Raw genomic sequence first — 17,719 nt, forward strand, 5'->3', positions numbered from 1 at the left:
ATGAATGTGTTTTGTTTTTCTGAAAAATAATAGCTTATTAAATGCTATTGTTGTCACCTGTTTAAAGTGACTTCTGTTTCTGAAGTTCGCTGCTGATCATCTCTATGTCGGGGCTGTACAATGCGACTTTGACCTTCACACAGGACTGCAGGCTCTCATGTGAGGCGGGAGCGATATTTGGACTTTATGAAGTTCATGCTTGAGAAAACTTGCTCACTTAAGTATGTTGAGCCAAAGATGGACAGGACTCCAAATGCATATTTTTTCATGTTCATATACGTTTCGGGAATGGCACTCCATGTGTCGAAAACAAATTTGTCGGGTTTGGGGAGGTTTTAAATATCACTCCATTTGTGCTCTTTAGCAAGAGTAGCCTTCTGACGGGTGACTTCTTCAAGATCCGCTGTCAGGCATTTGAACTTGGACACCCATTAATCTTTATCTGCTATGTCGTCCAGTTAAATTTCTAGATCGGGCTTACTTACTCCTGTGAATGCGGATGTGTTCGGCAGGGATGGGTCGACGTCCAGGGGTGTGACAGGGAAGAAGAGAGTGTTTTTTTCCTTTCTGAACTCACTGAATCTTTCTCTAAATGCAGCTTGCATTTTCTGAACAATTTCCCGTTTGTTTTTAAAGTCGGAGAATAGATGCTCTGATATTTTTATGAACGATTCTTTCATGTATTCTCCGTCTGTGAACGGCTTACCCCTCCTTACGATCTCTTGAGCTGCCACAAAACTAGCGGCTGTAGTTGACTGTGTAGAAGTGATCCACTTTTTGAAAGTATGTTTGCTCTGTTCAGCTTTCCGTTGCAGTTCCGAAATTGCTCTCTTTCGCTTATCTTTTCGCTTATTTTCAGTGAATGCTGAGAGCTTGTTTTGAAAATGTCTTTCAACGTTACATTTTTTGTTGTTCGATAATTTATCGCCACATATTAAGCACACCGGTAAGCCAGCGTCGTTGGCGGTGAAGGCAAATGCTTCTGTCCACGCAGAATTAAACTCTCTAAATTAGATGTTAAAATGTATAACAGTAGTAGTAGTAGTAAATAAACATGTATATATATATATATATATATATATATATATATATATATATATATATATAAAGTTAAATTAAGAAATTGCCATCATTCATTTTCATGGTTTTTATTTTTTTGTCAAGGCCAAAGGGAGCCACTACAAGGAGGCTGAAGAGCCGCATGTGGCTCCAGAGCCGCGGGTTGCCGACCCCTGCTCCAAAAGGACAGCTAGGTAACCTTAGACAACTAACGTTCTCAAAAAGTCTTTCATCATTAAAAATATGCATACATTAAATAAAATTAAGACATTTATGCACTCACCAGTTCTTGAGACTGTCTCTGGCTTCTAACTGAGCTCCAACCTCAAAACTGATTCCTCTACGATTTGGTGGCTTCTTACTCATTTTCCATATATTTAAGTTCTGTGAATTATTAAAAAAAAAAAAAAAAATAAAATATTTGAACATCTCTTTCCCAAAATGATGATCATATTTTTACCTTAAGCATGATGCAGTTGCCCACTGGCATTCAAACATGTGTGTAGAAGCAGACATTCAGTCTACATTCCTTCATCACCAGCTATTTATCACTGATAGTGTTCCTCAAAAATATAACAGCTATAGTCAGGCATTCAGTTAAAGGACTCGCTTAAGTTGTGCAACAATAACAAAGAGATTGAACAGTTTCATGCATTAACCCAGTGCTGCAACTATTTTCTTATCACTTTTTAATTGCTCAAACAGAGGGCAAAATTACTGCAAAAAAACAAACAAAAAAAGGTATATTAGCTAAATAAGGATAATCCAATGCTTAAAGTTTGGATTGCATGATTGCAGAATCACAACTATCATTTTAAAATCCCATAGTTTTAATAGTTTCAAAGTTTTAATTATTGCAAGCTTTATCATATTAAAGAACTAGTTTATAAATAAAAATGCAAGGCTCATTCAGGCTTTGATAGATGTGTCATATCAGCTCATTTGCAATTGTTTTAGCTTGTAGTGTCACACATTTAAATGAGAGAGTTAAGATGATGGGGAGATTAACAACTTAACACCTGGGTAATAGGTGCCCACTGTGGCTGCGTTGAGTGCAAGGCAGAAACCAACCCTGAACAGGTAGATAGATAGAGATAATTTGTCCCCAGGGAAAATTTGGCTTTTTACAGAAGCACTTTAAATAGATAAATAGGTAAATGAATAAATATTCACACACACTATTGTCTGAACATACACCAGAATGACTAAAAGGCAAGAAAAGTAAAAAGAAAGAAAAGTTCTGACTTGGCTGTCACAGTCCCAGGGAGGCGTATTGCAACTGGTATAAAGGAGCCCTGGTTGCTTTTCTTGACATACTCCTACCACATGTATTTAGTATTAGTGTGTCAGAAAGTGTATGTGTAGGATTGTTCATAATGGCACTCAGTTATATTGTAATGCTCTCCTGGGGAATCCATTCCCGGGCTGGATTCCCGGACACTGCTGCTGGAAACTACTATAATTCCCAGGAAAACGGGAATGGCCAAACTCGCATATATAGCATGTAAAAATCGATCAAGAAATAACAGAGTTACAGTTGAAAATAATTAAGTGGCATGTTTTTTTGGACAACGGTGTAGTGTGTTGCCGATTAATCAGTCAACAACAGACCATCAGCAGTCAATCTTCCGGCTGGCTGAGCACAGTGGACTGGGAGGAGTCTGCACTCTGCAGCGCACAAATGCCGGGATGGGGCAGAGTTCATTGACGTCTGTGCTGTTGACCGCTTTGAACAGCAACTTGAAATTGCAATACGTCAGTCTGTTGCATCCGCGTTATCTGTGCTAAGAAACTTGCCATCACAAAATGATGACAAGAAACTGGATGCATCAATAAAAGCTGAAACGGTAGTGTTTCAGAGCAACGGCAAGCGCGGACATTGTTTAGAGCAAGTGTATTGGTATCTGACGACTGTGCCGCCTACTTCAGTGGAGGCAGAGCGTGCTTTTTCAGCACGAAGGTGCGCTCTCGCCTGGAAGACCGCACACTCGACACGTAGTGCTTTCTACGCTCTTATTACTGCAACTAACTACATACATGTACTTATATGACAGCACGAACTGCTTGTAGTTAGGGTTAGTCTTTTATTGATGTCAACATATTGCAGTAGTTTTATTAAAAATAAGTGTCTCTCGGTCTAAAACCGTTCACATGTGAGATGCCTGTGCACTGTGTCATTCCTGGGAATAACATGCGGGATTCCCAAATTTCCGGGAATGGATTCCCTATGCTCTCCTTTCCTACTACTTTAATTGGGTCCATAGTGTGCCCTGTATTTGAGCTTGTGTGGTATAGCGGGTCAACTGCTCAGAAAAAAGATTTTTACTTAAATAACTAACTAAATGGCCAGCTCGATCTCCATGGGTGTGCGTGCTCTCAGAGCTGCAGGAGGTTGGTGAGGTAACTGAGGCGAGATGCACCTGCACATGACGGTGCGGACTGTCTTGATTGTTTCACCGGCTTCCTGCGGTGCACGATTTAGATGCTGCTCGGGGTGTGCTCTTACCAGGGTGAGCCAGCAATTGGCAGCGGTGGGAGAATAGCGCGCTCTCGTCGGGTGCAGCCAGAGACAGGCCTCAGTATGAGCAAAGCAGGGGTTCGCGGTTCCCCATGGAATGCCATGGGATTAGCAGCGGGGACACTGGCTAGTATAAAAGGTTGCCTGCACCTGTTGGACAGACGCCTCTCTGTTCTTCAAGGCCCAATCAGGGTAAGACGAAGAGACATCAGTTTTAAAGGAAGGCACCTGGGCTTGTGGTTTTGGAAGAATGTCTCTTGTGTTTTTAACTTTGTTTTAATCCAAGGGGCTATTTATTTGGATTTTAACCTCCACAGACACTTGTTTATATGGATTATTTTATTTTTTTTTATTTTTATTTTTTTAGAAAATTGCACTTTGGAATACTACTTTGTTTTGACTGTTTGTAATAAAAGCACTGGAGCACTTATACATCTACCGCTTGCTGTATGTGTATTGTGTCCTCATCCACTGGTTCGTCCTTCATATATGTTATTGGCAGTAGCAGGTTCAAGAGGCTCCCTAGAGCAAGTGGGGGTGTGGAGCCAACCTGCATCATCACAGCTCATCCTTTAAATTAGCTTGTTGACTCGGTGGGCATCTACTGAAGTGATGTTACCAGCCTAGCTTGGGAAACTCATCCCTGGAAGAGACAAAACTGTCAGAAAGCCAATGGGGTCAGGACGTGCCCTTTCTTCTATAGTTCCATGGTTTTGTTGATGTTAAGGTGCAGACAACTCTCTAGCAACACATCTTCCTAAGTTCAGTCCATCACTTAAGCATAATAAGGTCCTTTAGTACTTGGGTATCAATTTAACCTATTCTAGGGACAATTACTAGGGCAAAGCTTAAGCAGTTTTCTACCATACATATGCAAGATTATGCAAGTTAATGTAATGTACCAGGCCTTTATCTAGACAGACCCTAGACAATGTTAGTAATCATACTGCAAGTTGTATGATGAGGGTTATAAAACCATCACAAACTATTTTGAAATGCATCATTGAACCTTATGGCAAATAGTCTACATATCGGTAAAATTGAAAACCATGCTGTGTTTACTGTAACAAGTGGTGTTACAGTAAACAGAACCACTACAAAGGAAAGCTGCTGAACAGTACAAATGCCGTCTCATAATTTTAAGTGTAATAGGTGTCTCATCTCTGCAGTCTCAGAGAGTGAGAGACACTCTAAAGACTTGGCCTTTATCCTCCTGCAGAGATATTGGGCGCATCGAATACCCCTTTCCAGCGACCTCATGACCCCCCCCATGCTCTCCCAATCCTTCTACTGACTTTATAAGAACAGTTACCAGAGACATGAATGTCGCTGCAGAGGTAAGTAAACCTCTCATCAAGGATGACACTCTCCTCAGACACACACTACTGATGGCTATGACCAAGAAGTCATTAAAGGCCTAGATCTTGGTTTTTATCTAGGACACTCAAAAGCCCAGACACTCAAGACTCCTCACTCAGTCTCTCAAAAGCCCCAATCATAGCCTCCACGGACTCTGCGAAGATCACAGCATCATCGACAAAGTCAAGATCAGTGAATCTCTCTTCACCAACAGATGCCCCACGGCCACTGGACCCCACAACCCTATCCAACACCCAGCTCATGCATGCACTGAATGGAGTAGGAGCAAGAACACATCCCTGACAAACCCTAGAATCAACTGGGAAAATGCAGAGGTTCTGACTCAACTCTGCACTGCACTCACAGTACCAGTGTAGAGGGCAGCCATGATATCCAGCAACTTTGAGGGGATCTTGTTTAGTCTCAGGATGTCCACAGGGAGGCTTTATCAAATGAGTTGAACGCTTTACGAAAGTCGACAAAGGCTGCAAACAAACTCTGACAATGTTTGCATTCACGCTCCATGAGAACCCTCAGTGCCAGGATTTGGTCAATGGTAGACTTCTTAGGTGTAAAAATCAGACTGCTTCAGTCGCTGGCAGGTGAGCAAGTGATCACGGATCATATTGAGGATGACCCTAGCAAGGACCTTACCCAGCACAGAGAACAGTGTTATCCCCCCTGTAGTTGCCGCAATCCAGGCGATCACCCTTCCCTTTCCATATAGGAACGACAAGTCCAGTTTTCCAATCAGTTGGCATGACGCTCATCTCCCAAATCGAAGCAAAGATTGCTTGCAATGCCAGGAGGACAGCCTTACTATCAGCCTGGGGAAGTTCACCCTAAATACCACATATCTCTGCAGCCTTCCCTACCCTCAGCTAGTTCACCACCTGTACAATCTCAGTGAGATTGGGTGTTTCACAGCTAATTGGAGGATCAGCCTCAAGAACTGTAGACCCCAGAGGTTGCCAACATCCTAGGCCAGAGGATCAGCTTTAAACAGCTGCTCAAAGTAGCCAGCCCATTGGGTCGCAATTGCATTGTCACCTGTAAGGACTGTTCCATTGGCCACCCTAACTACGACACTCTGAAGAACAGATTTGGATGTGTGTAATGCTTCAATTCTTCAGTAAGCAGAATGTGGGTCACTAGACCATAGATAGTGTGTCACTTGCTCACGGATGCCTCCTCATCTGCCCTCGCAGCAGCCGTCCTTCTCAGTTCCCAGTAGAGACTGGAGCTGCCATCAAGCTGTGCGCTACAACTCCTCTCGATGATATTCAGGGTGCCCTGTGAGATGAACACTGGTAACACCAACACAACCCTCAGTAAACTTCAGAGTCTCGTCACGGAAGGTTTTCCACATTACATTAGGATCAGCAGTTGCACCCATGTCTGTAAGTTCTTCAAACAAACTGCGTGCAAACTCATTAGAAACAACCTGATCTTGGATTCCGGCCGTCTCTAGCCTCATTTTTCTAATAGAAGGTAGCCTACTGGACCTGAGCTAGATCTTTAGAGTAGCAACAAACAGTCTGGTCAGAATTTACAAACTGGGCACTTCTGTAGACCGTGCAGTTTTGTAAGAGCCTCCAGCATCTGCCCAAAAGGATGTGATCTATCTCCTTCACCGCACCACCAGTACTACAGTACCAAGTCCAACGATGCGGCTCAGGGTGCTGGAACCAGGATCCAACAATCTGCAGCCCATGACCTTTTGCAAAGTCAAGGAACATGGAGCCAGTTTCACCACGGTCACCAGACCCATGCGGGCCGACACAATCCTCATAGCCAGCCCTGTCAGTGCCAGTGGTTGCACTGAAGTCACCCACGACCAGAGGAGGTGTCACCTCACGGGCACTCATCAACCACCGAACAAAGTTGCAAATAAAATGTCTCCCTCACCACAGCAGGAGTATACACTGAGAAAACAGACAAGGCACGCAGAGAGTGCCTTAATCGGAGTCTCATAATATGCCTGTTGAAAGGAGTGACATTGGACACCATCAGAAGAAGCCAATCTGCCACAGCACCTGCTACTCCCCAACTATAAACAGCCATCAGAGCAACCAGACCAATAAAAGTGTACCCACCTACAGAGATCTGGCCAGTCCCAGGTCTGTGCACCTCAGAGTGCTGCCACTGAAATGCAGAGTTCACAAAGCTCCTCCAACAACAGAGGAAGATGATAATCATGCCGGAGAGACAAGACATTTCATGCACCTCCCCGGATGGACTGCCTCAAACTGCCGTGCACTAGGAGACTCCTCAGCACCATACCAGTTCCGATCCCCAAAAGGCCTGACCCCACTGGCTCTCCGACGGTTTTGACTCTTCCAGGGATGAAGTTCCCAAGGGCTTTCCCCCATCCTCTTCATAATGTAAGCAGCCGCAGGAGTCTTGTCCCAGAACTGCATTAAGTTTTGTTTTTTTTTTATATAAAAACTGTGGCTGGAGTGCCAATCCTGCCACCAACCCCCATGATTTCCCTGCAAGTTGGAGGACAGCTTGCAGGGGCGGACTGTCTTCACCCACAACAAAACAATACAAAAAATGTGGGGTTTCAGGCTATGGTTTATTAAGAATGACATAGTCATCATGAGCAACCTTATTTATTGATATTTTTCAGTTTCAGTTAATGAAAAATAAATACTGCTTACAATCAATATTAAAAAAATACAAATTTAAACATTATCAGTATAACATGAATTAGAGACAGAAATTATTCATGATATTTCCTTTTACACAAACCTCTCTATTATAAAAGGAAATCCTGGGACGAGACATTTTCAAAGAGATAATTACAAGTCCCGCAAGACAAGACTTTTGCTAGGAAATTTTTTTCAAGTCCTGCACTCCTGTCAACCATATTCAACCACACACACGGTCCAATCACCTCTCATTCGTGTGAATGCTGTTGTCAGACACACTTCCTGCGCTCTCAGCTCTTATAAATCTTTACGTTTTCCTCATTTTAAGCTGTTTATGAAAAGTCCTCCGTTTCATCCTTTAAAGAAGCTTTTCGGGACAATATTGTTATACATAAAATATATTTGTTTCATTCATAATAGTCCATTTCTGGACAATAATTCTATATGTTCTATGGACACAAACAACGAGTAAGTGAAGAAGAAAAGGCAGTGCATCGAAAAAAAAGGCACAAAAGTGTTGGGAGAGAAAAGAATTAAAAAAAGAACAATAATAATCTAAGTGCAAATTTGGAAAATAAGTAATCAGCCCGGACCAAGTGGAATTGAAAACATAGCAGGTCCAAGCAGGGACGGAAATATAAGACAAAGAGTAGAAGACAAAGTAGAACATCGTAAAGAGGTTCAAAAACGTTGGTGCGATACACATGCAGAGCAGGTTAAAGATTACGAAAGTAGTAAAATTCAAAAGGCATGAAAAACTGATAAAGATCGCATTAGCACTAACAAACGGAAAATTATTACTCGGTGAAATAACAGAACAGCGAAAAGAGATTGAATATATGGACATAGGTGATATGACAGAAGTATGTAGATATTGTTCGGCTTTAAAGTTTAAGTCAGAAACTTGCAGATAGTCTAATTCGTGTTGCCATCAGGGAAAAGTAGTGTTTCTTCCCAATGAAGAGGCGTATCCGTGAGAATTAAAAGATTTGTTGTTTGGCATATGTTTTTACAGAAGTGTTACAGTAAGAGTGTAAGTTTAAAAAGTACTCGCGTGTTAATTTCAAAGCCAAACAGAACAAAAACCTATAACTCAACAAATACCTCTAACACAACATGAAACTTAATTTTCTTTCAATTTATTACGTTTTACTATTTTTTACTATGGTCAATTACTCGCTGTAATGTAAAAAGTCGGTTTATTTATTAGAGAGTAAGAAATGATATTCACTCACGGGCAGTTATACGTTGCATTGTCACGATACAAGTCCAAAAACTGAATCAAAATTCAATGTGATATTGACGAAAAGTTAATTCCAAATATTGTTTTTACTGAAGTGATACAGTAAAAGTGTAAGATTAAAAAGTATTTGTGTGTTAATTTCAAAGACAAACAGCACAAAAACATTTAACTCAACGAATACCTGTAATGCAACATGAAACATACATTTCTTTCAATTTATTGTTTTACTGTTTTAACTATGGTCAATTACTTGCTGTAATGTAAAATAGTTAGTTCTATTATGCATATTGATATACATTTTTTTATTAATTTAATATTTCATTTTATTTAATATTTATATATTAATAAAGTATCTATCTATCTATATGTAACAGTTCCCATGAAAATAATCACTTTCAGAGCCCCCTAGTTCTTTAAAAGTTTCTTTTAATACAACACCATTTTCAAATCTGCTTATCAGAAAATCACTTTGTCAGGCATGCACTTGTTAGATTTGTGTTTGCATAATAATAATAATAATTCATTACATTTATATAGCGCTTTTCTCAGTACTCAAAGCGCTATCCACACATAAATATCATACTTACATTAGTTGCTGGGATGCACGATATCAAAATAAAAATACCTGTATGAGCCAATAATTGAATGTGAACAATTTTGTCAGCATCGGACCAATACTTGGCTTTGACCAATAATTCAAATTCATATCTGATGATACATTAACTTTGTTGTGAATTAGCATGACTTTGAACAAAAATGTCTGCTGTGTGAAAGTTTTCCAAAACACAAGATATGCCATTTGTAACACTGGTTTAACTGATTCTTTTATGGAAGGACCAAATCTTTCTATACCACCAAATTAAATTCTCTCCCAGAATTCAGTGCAGCTGTGCAATTGCATATAGCCAAGTCTATTGTATTCAGTGAATGAATATAAAGGATTTTTGCTCCTATATCGGGATTATGTATCAGGCTGTATTAAAAAGTAATTAATTTGATATATTTCTAAAATCCCTATTCAAATGTGTCACACTAAGTTAAAATGATAGCACTGCACAACAGATTGGCAACAGTGTTGCTCTATTAAAGCACAATTTATTTTTATTTTTGAAATAATTACAGAATAGGGTATAAGTTGCAATCACAAAAATCTTTTTTCCCCTTGAAAGAGCAAGCAAGATTTTTTTTTAAAAAAAAAACGCAAAATTACTCCAATCCCATGATAAAATTCAAGCTCCAACGAGCAAAAAGGTCAGAGATGCCCTTCTCACGGTCTTCTAAAACATGTTTTTCCAATTTTCTATTATTTGCTCAATATAATTACCTATCAAGACAAAAATACTGCTTCTAGTAGTATATGAAACGTAAACGTTCTTCGTACTGGGTGCAGCAAGACTGTGACCGACAGAGGGGCTGGACCAATTAGCCCTGCACCACTCTCTATACACTCGTGTGGGTCAATGTGCTTGTCCAAACTAAACTTTAAAGTTTAACAATAGGGTCTGAAGGTCATTGGCCTAAATCAAAAGGACTGCCTGACAGAGCTGTGGCAATGCCACACGTCAGCTAAGACAATCGTAAAAGTCCACTACAATTCCCTTCCTTAAAGCTAGGGACAGTAATTCATAAGACATTACATTGTGTCTTGATTTTCACTCATCAAAAGACCATGTTAAATTTGAAAAAGTCACCAAAGACGACTATTTGTGCACCTTCCATAAAGAGTCCTGTTTTGGAAAGAAGAGGTATGCAGGTAGGAAATTGTTTATTTAGTTGTTTGCAGGCCTTGCACTGACCACACCCAGCTGCATCATAGTTAGAGCTGCTACCAGGCATCCAGTGTGCAGTTCAAGTGTACAGTGTGTATATTCTGCATATTTTTTTCATGTTATTGTGGCCTGTTGTGCTCTCAAATGAAGCAGCTCATGGCAAAAGGTTCTCACTATATATAATGTTCAATCTACATGGATTTATTTTGTCAAGTGATGACAATGTCAGATGATATGCTAAAATATGCTAAAATTTACTGCAATTAAAACACTTCAGAAGAAAGTGTTGTCTCGTCAAATTACAAAGGTAGCAAGACTCTTAACATATAATTTAGCTTACGCTTGGAAAAGTGTATAGTTTATAATAAATTATTTAGTATAAAGTATGCGCTATACAATAATTATTTTTCAACATAAGTGATCCGAAACAAAACATAAAACAACACAGAGCTGAATGTCAAGCATAAGACTCTTTCACATGGACTAATTTTAAACAACATCTGAATAAGAAGATATAAAAAGCATTTTTTTTTTCTCTGAAGTACGCTACCTAGACAGAGGTGCAAGAACTCAACAACAGACAGCAAACTTGACCATTATCCTGTTGTACCATAAACATTTGTTTTAAATATACTGAAGTGCCGTCTTTCTGTGCCTTGGCAACTGTTCGTTTAGTTTTTTGTCCTTCTATGTCTACTCTGGGGTGTATGTAAAAGATTAGGCAATTAGAAAAAAATATTTTTCAGGGATTGCATGCCATCTGCAAAATGCAGAACTAATGAGCTAATGAGTGTATACATTGAAATGATAGGAGATATTAAAATTAATCAAATTAACACATGCTTTAAAACAAAGAAACGAAAATAATGACCTAAAGGTGTACTTGTGGATTCAAGTTTAAAATCTGATACAAGTTACATTCAAATGGTGTCTGATGTATTGGATGCTTTCATTACTACAAAAAAATTCTGAATGTGAGTACACTGCCATTTTTTCAAAGAAACTATTTTTTGCTTTGTACTGAAACAGATTATTCTTGTTACACATAATAATTGTCTTTTGAAGTAACCAATACAGAATATAAAGATCTAACAAATCCCAAAAATGAAGAAATAAAAAAAAGACAATAACTACTTTTCAGATTAAAAAAAAAAACAAAAAAAAACACTTTCACTCCAAAAGGTACAACACATTCTCTTTCTGTTGCAGATCCCTTTGAAATGAGTACTTGGAGTTATCAATGACAAGCCCAATTGTTACTGTTCATCCATCTGAAAACCCACCTACTTCAAATAAGGGATGCCTGTCACTCAAACTGTAAACTATTAACCTCATGTATGACTTTACTCTATTAAATTGACAGTACTGAAAAAATACAGAAAATAAATCCAAAATTTAATGATACTGCAAGCATTCCTAAAAAAGTAGTTACACTTGTCTCTGATATGTATCAACTAGGCCAAAAAGAAATAGAAATAGCCAGTCTACTGCCTCAATCAATTCAGCAACATTTTGTTCATACAATTTAAAAATGTTTATTTTTAATTTAAAGGATGAAATAGTTAGTTATTATTAGAATACTATATATATCATTTGTTCAACAAATTACATTATTATTATGATGATGATGTCAGCTAGGGTTGCTCTGATGAGATTTTTAAGATGTATTACCGATCACCAATTTTATGTTACTAGAATTGACTATTGTCTTTATTCTTTTAAAAAAATTTTACACAACACTCCGGCATGCCCAGATGGATAGAAGCCTTATGTTCTACATTAATATGTTAACCTTGACATTTTTACAATGGAACTGCAGACTACAGGTTTTATTGAATGAAATTTTGCAGACTTACTATTCAGTAACCATAAAACATACTAAAACAAATGAAAACTCCTTATACCACCAATTTTTACAAACTGACAGAACACAAACACAAATATTTATCACCAACAGTTGGACTCCGCCAGGGCTGCCCTTTGTCACCGATTCTGTTCATAACTTTTATGGACAGAATTTCTAGGCGCAGCCAGGGCGTTGAGGGGGTCCGGTTTGGTGGGCTCAGGATTGGGTCACTGCTTTTTGCAGATGATGTTGTCCTGTTTGCTTCATCAGGCCGTGATCTTCAGCTCTCTCTGGATCGGTTCGCAGCCAAGTGTGAAGCAGCTGGGATGAGAATCAGCACCTCCAAATCCGAGACCATGGTCCTCAGCCGGAAAAGGGTGGAGTGCCCTCTCAGGGTTGGTAGTGAGATCCTGCCCCAAGTGGAGGAGTTCAAGTATCTCGGGGTCTTGTTCACGAGTGAGGGAAGAATGGAGCGTGATATCGACAGGCGGATCAGTGCGGCATCCGCAGTAATGCGGGCGCTGCATCGGTCTGTCGTGGTGAAAAAGGAGCTGAGCCGCAAGGCGAAGCTCTCAATTTACCAGTCGATCTATGTTCCTACCCTCACCTATGGTCATGAGCTATGGGTAGTGACCGAAAGAACGAGATTGCGAATACAAGCGGCTGAAATGAGTTTCCTCCGCAGGGTGTCTGGGCTTTCCCTTAAAGATAGGGTGAGAAGCTCAGTCATCCGGGAGGGGCTCAGAGTAGAGCCGCTGCTCCTCCGCATCGAGAGGAGTCAGATGAGGTGGCTCGGGCATCTGATCAGGATGCCTCCTGGACGCCTCCCTGGTGAGGTGTTCCGGGCACGTCTAACTGGGAGGAGGCCCCGGGGAAGACCCAGGACACGTTGGAGGGACTATGTCTCTCGACTGGCCTGGGAACGCCTTGGGATTCTCCCGGAAGAGCTAGAAGAAGTGGCCGGGGAGAGGGAAGTCTGGGCATCTCTGCTCAAGCTGCTGCCCCCGCGACCCGACCTCGGATAAGCGGGAGACAATGGATGGATGGATGGGACAAATGGCAAAAAATAAAATGATTGACATAATTATATGTCACAATTCTAATAAAATGTATGTAAGCTTTTATCAAGAAGATACAAAGCTAATAAGCTTAATAAGATTAGAAGTAAATGAGAAATTTGTCCTTTAACCTAACCTTTTGCTTTGCACTTTCTTCTTTACCTGGTCTTTTTATAGGTAACTAGCTGATTACCCAGTGGCTTCGCTCACTGAGTGCAAGGGGAAAAAATAAAATGTAGTATTTATAAAATAAGTTTGTTAATTGCCAATTTTATTTTTCAACAAATAAAGAGCACTTACAATAAAATAGAAATCAATATAAACAACATTATTAACATCATATGAGAATATGAAGTAATATATAAGAAGCACATTGCATATAAATATAAAATTATTAAACAGTAAAATCTTCTTCTATAATACGCTACTGTGGCTGTTCGCTTGTCTGTCCAGGATTTTAAATCACCTGTAGCTCGCAAACCGTTTCACCTATTGACTTGAAATTTGGTACACATATACTACGCGACGTCTACCATCCGCTTTCGGGGTGATGGTTTTATAACTCTTTTTATCTTTATTTTATTGTACTGTAGAATCAACTCTTGGCAGCACGCATCAGGGCAGCCGTGAGGCGCATGCGTATGGGTACATTCTCATTCCCTACCACCTTCACTAATCATTCTTGAGGCAGATTGAAGAATTATGTGCCAGATTAAGTGAAAGGTTAAAGAAAACTTACTAAGTAATTGCAACACAAAAACTAACAATCAGTTTTAACGCAAAAAGATGCCGACGAAAGAGAAGCAGCGGGCCACTAGGGTGGAGTAAAGAAGATCTGCTCAGGAAGCAGCAAGCACATCAACCTCTGAGCAAACGAATGCTAAATGTACAGAGAAAGGATGAATACTATGAATGCACAAGTTAAGTGTATTCACTGCGCGTTATCGTGCAGTACGCCGTTACTGGTATTTTGATAAAGAAATTTGAACAACATATAAGAAGCGTATAAATTATTAAACAGTAAAACATTAAACAATTAAGAAGTAAAGATATATTGAGTACTACTGCAGTGCTTTCGGGTATACTACATTTTTTGTTTGCCCACTACGTGTATAAATGTATAAATTTTATGGTGTACCTACCCGAGAACATGCGACATATAACTGACCATGGGAGAAGCATGGATTTTAAACACGTGTTGAGTTCATCTGCTGGTGTCCCTTGTGGAATAACTAGTAATGTTTGACGAAAATCTCCTGCGAGTAAAACGACAGTACCTCCCATTATTTTGGTAGGATCTCGGAGATCTTGCATTGTTTGGTTCAAGGCTTCATAAGCTCTTTTATGTGCCATGGTGCACTCATCCGAAACTATTATCTTTGAATGTTGCAAGACTTTTGCCTTTCCAGAGCCCTTGCGTATGTTGGAAATTGGATTTTTGTTGTGAGCGAGGTTTAATGGTAATTGCAATGCCGAATGTGCTGTACGGCCTCCATCCAATAATGTAGAAGCGATTCCCCATGACGCTACAGCCACAGCTATGTCACCATTCGCTCTCTCGGCAAGAATCAAGTTTATTAAGAATACTTTTCCTGTTCCTCTGTGGTCATACGTAATTTCCATTTCAAACGCGAAAAGAATTATATATATATTATATATAATATATATATATATATATATACACACACACATATATACACATATATACACACACACAGTGGGGCAAAAAAGTATTTAGTCAGCCACCAATTGTGCAAGTTCTCCCACTTAAAAAGATGACAGAGGTCTGTAATTTTCATCATAGGTATACCTCAACTATGAGAGACAAAATGAGAAAAAAAATCCAGAAAATCACACTGTCTGATTTTTAAAGAATTTATTTGCAAATTATGGTGCAAAATAAGTATTTGGTCACCTACAAACAAGCAAGATTTCTGGCTCTCACAGACCTGTAACTTCTTCTGTAAGAGGCTCCTCTGTCCTCCACTCGTTACCTGTATTAATGGCAGCTGTTTGAACTCGTTATCAATATAAAAGACACCTGTCCACAACCTCAAATAGTCACACTCCAAACTCCACTATGGCCAAGACCAAAGAGCTGTCAAAGGACACCAAAAACAAAATTGTAGACCTGCACCAGGCTGGGAAGACTGAATCTGAAATAGGTAAGCAGCTTGGTGTGAAGAAATCAACTGTGGGAGCAATTATTAGAAAATGGAAGACATATAAGACCACTGATAATCTCCCTCGATCTGGGGCTCCACGCAAGATCTCACCCCGTGGGGTCAAAATGATCACAAGAACGGTGAGCAAAAATCCCAGAACCACACAGGGCGACCTAGTGAATTCGACCTGCAGACAGCTGGGACCAAAGTAACAAAGGCTACCATCAGTAACACACTATGCCGCCAGGGACTCAAATCCTGCAGTGCCAGACGTGTCCCCCTGCTTAAGCCAGTACATGTGCAGTCCCGTTTGAAGTTTGCTAGAGAGCATTTGGATGATCCAGAAGAGGACTGGGAGAATGGCATATGGTCAGATGAAACCAAAATAGAACTTTTCTTCACCGTGGTCCTAATGCGATTCCGTAGGGCTATACCACAAATAGCATTATAAATGAAAGTTTTAGTTTTATTATTTATGCATATAGCTTAGCTTGAAGCAAGGTCCATTCATCACCAAGATTGCACTTGTTTTATTTTAATTGGGTGAATACTGTGTAATGCACCTGGGCTTGAAGCCTTGAAGTAATAGTACAACAATCAGTAATAATACTTTTATTTATTTTATTGTCATTATTTATTAGTTTAAATATTATGCAGTTTAATGATGCTAAAGTTGTTTAAAAAGTCACTATAACGTGTCAGTGGACAGAGATTGTTAACATTAACAGAAAATGTTGTTTTACAAAAAATATTTACTATTTATTCCATTTCTAAGACATGTTCAGTGCAATACAACTTTTGACAAGCACGTCTGGATATTTTACTAAGTTTAATTGCCTCTTTGGATGGTTGAAAATATGTTGTCAAAATTATAGTTTAAGTTTTTGCAAAATTTGTTCAATAAAAAGGTTCTATATTTTGACTGCATCTGTCATGCAGTGTGATTCCTTCTCTTCATTAGTGCCACCCCCTTGAAAACTATCACTTTATGGGGCCATGCAATCCTGTATTAATACTTGTGTGCACATTAAAATGTTTTTTGTACAATGTACAATGCTCTTGACAGTGGAATAGGTTATTCTTAGCCAGTCTACTGCAGTGGAAAATGTGGTTAACATCCACTCATGCATGGGAAAAAATACCGTCAAATACCGTGAAACCGGGATAATTTAGAAAAATACCGTGATATAGAATTTTGGTCATACTGCCCACCCCTAATTATTCAATATACTATTGATTTGTTGTTGCTGACTGTTCTTTAATGTACATAGTATAAAAAATGTAATCATTGTCTTGCGGTTTGATGACAATTTGTTTTCAAAATTTTAGTTTATTTGCAAAATTTGTTCAATAAAAAGGTTCTATATTTTGACAGCAACTGTCATGCAATGTGATTCCTTCACTTCATTAGTGCCTCATTAGTGCCCCACTCCTTGAAAACTTTATGGGGCAATGCAAACCTGTACGGATACTTGTGTGCACATTAAAATGTTTTTTGTACAATGTACAATTCTCATGACAGTAGAATAGGTTATTTTTAGCCAGTCTACTGCAGTAATTGCAGTGGAAAATGTGGTTAACTCAAGCATGGGAAAAAAAATACCGTTGAATACCGTGAAACCGGTACAATTTTGAAAAATACAGTGATATAAAATTTTGGTCATACCGCCCAGCACTAGTCTACACAATTAAAGCGTTCTATAAAACGTTAAGTGAACATGAATTCCTGAAGCTTCATCATTTGCTTGTTCTGATGTATGAGGGACATTCAGTAATTTATCTACCTCAGTAGGAAAGAAAAGAGTTTTCAAACAATTTGTTTTATTTTTCAATATAGTCCCATGATAGCTCCATACACTTCATCCACTTTTCCTGCAATGACTTTAACCCCTTTGAAAAAATACATTTTCTGCTTGACCTTCAAACCTGGACATCACAGCTGACTTGATGTATTCATCACTTGAAAACCGCAGTCCACAGAGAGATTTCTTCAAAACTTGGAACAAGAAATAATCTGAGGGAGCCAGGTCAGGACTGTAGGGTGGATG

At 39.3% G+C, this 17,719-nt stretch overlaps 3 protein-coding genes across 7 annotated transcripts in view; 2 read left to right on the forward strand and 1 right to left on the reverse strand.

The window, feature by feature from the left end:
- The window catches only part of ndrg3b (ndrg family member 3b), a 1,230,027-nt gene that overhangs the window by 279,843 nt on the left and 932,465 nt on the right, over nucleotides 1-17,719 (forward strand). The gene's annotated exons all lie outside the window — the stretch shown is intronic.
- Nucleotides 1-17,719, forward strand: part of id1 (inhibitor of DNA binding 1, HLH protein) — a 739,503-nt gene that overhangs the window by 191,849 nt on the left and 529,935 nt on the right. The window lies entirely within an intron of this gene.
- Nucleotides 1-17,719, reverse strand: part of phf20b (PHD finger protein 20, b) — a 145,284-nt gene that overhangs the window by 113,333 nt on the left and 14,232 nt on the right. For all 5 annotated transcript variants that reach the window (XM_051932911.1, XM_051932913.1, XM_051932912.1 and 2 more), the window contains one exon: nucleotides 1,343-1,443. In XM_051932911.1, the coding sequence (XP_051788871.1) occupies nucleotides 1,343-1,425 (83 nt within the window). In that variant the 5' untranslated portion in view covers nucleotides 1,426-1,443. The remainder of the gene's footprint in view (nucleotides 1-1,342; nucleotides 1,444-17,719) is intronic.

The sequence above is a fragment of the Erpetoichthys calabaricus genome, chromosome 10 (assembly GCF_900747795.2).
Source record: "Erpetoichthys calabaricus chromosome 10, fErpCal1.3, whole genome shotgun sequence".
NCBI classification, from domain to species: domain Eukaryota; kingdom Metazoa; phylum Chordata; class Cladistia; order Polypteriformes; family Polypteridae; genus Erpetoichthys; species Erpetoichthys calabaricus.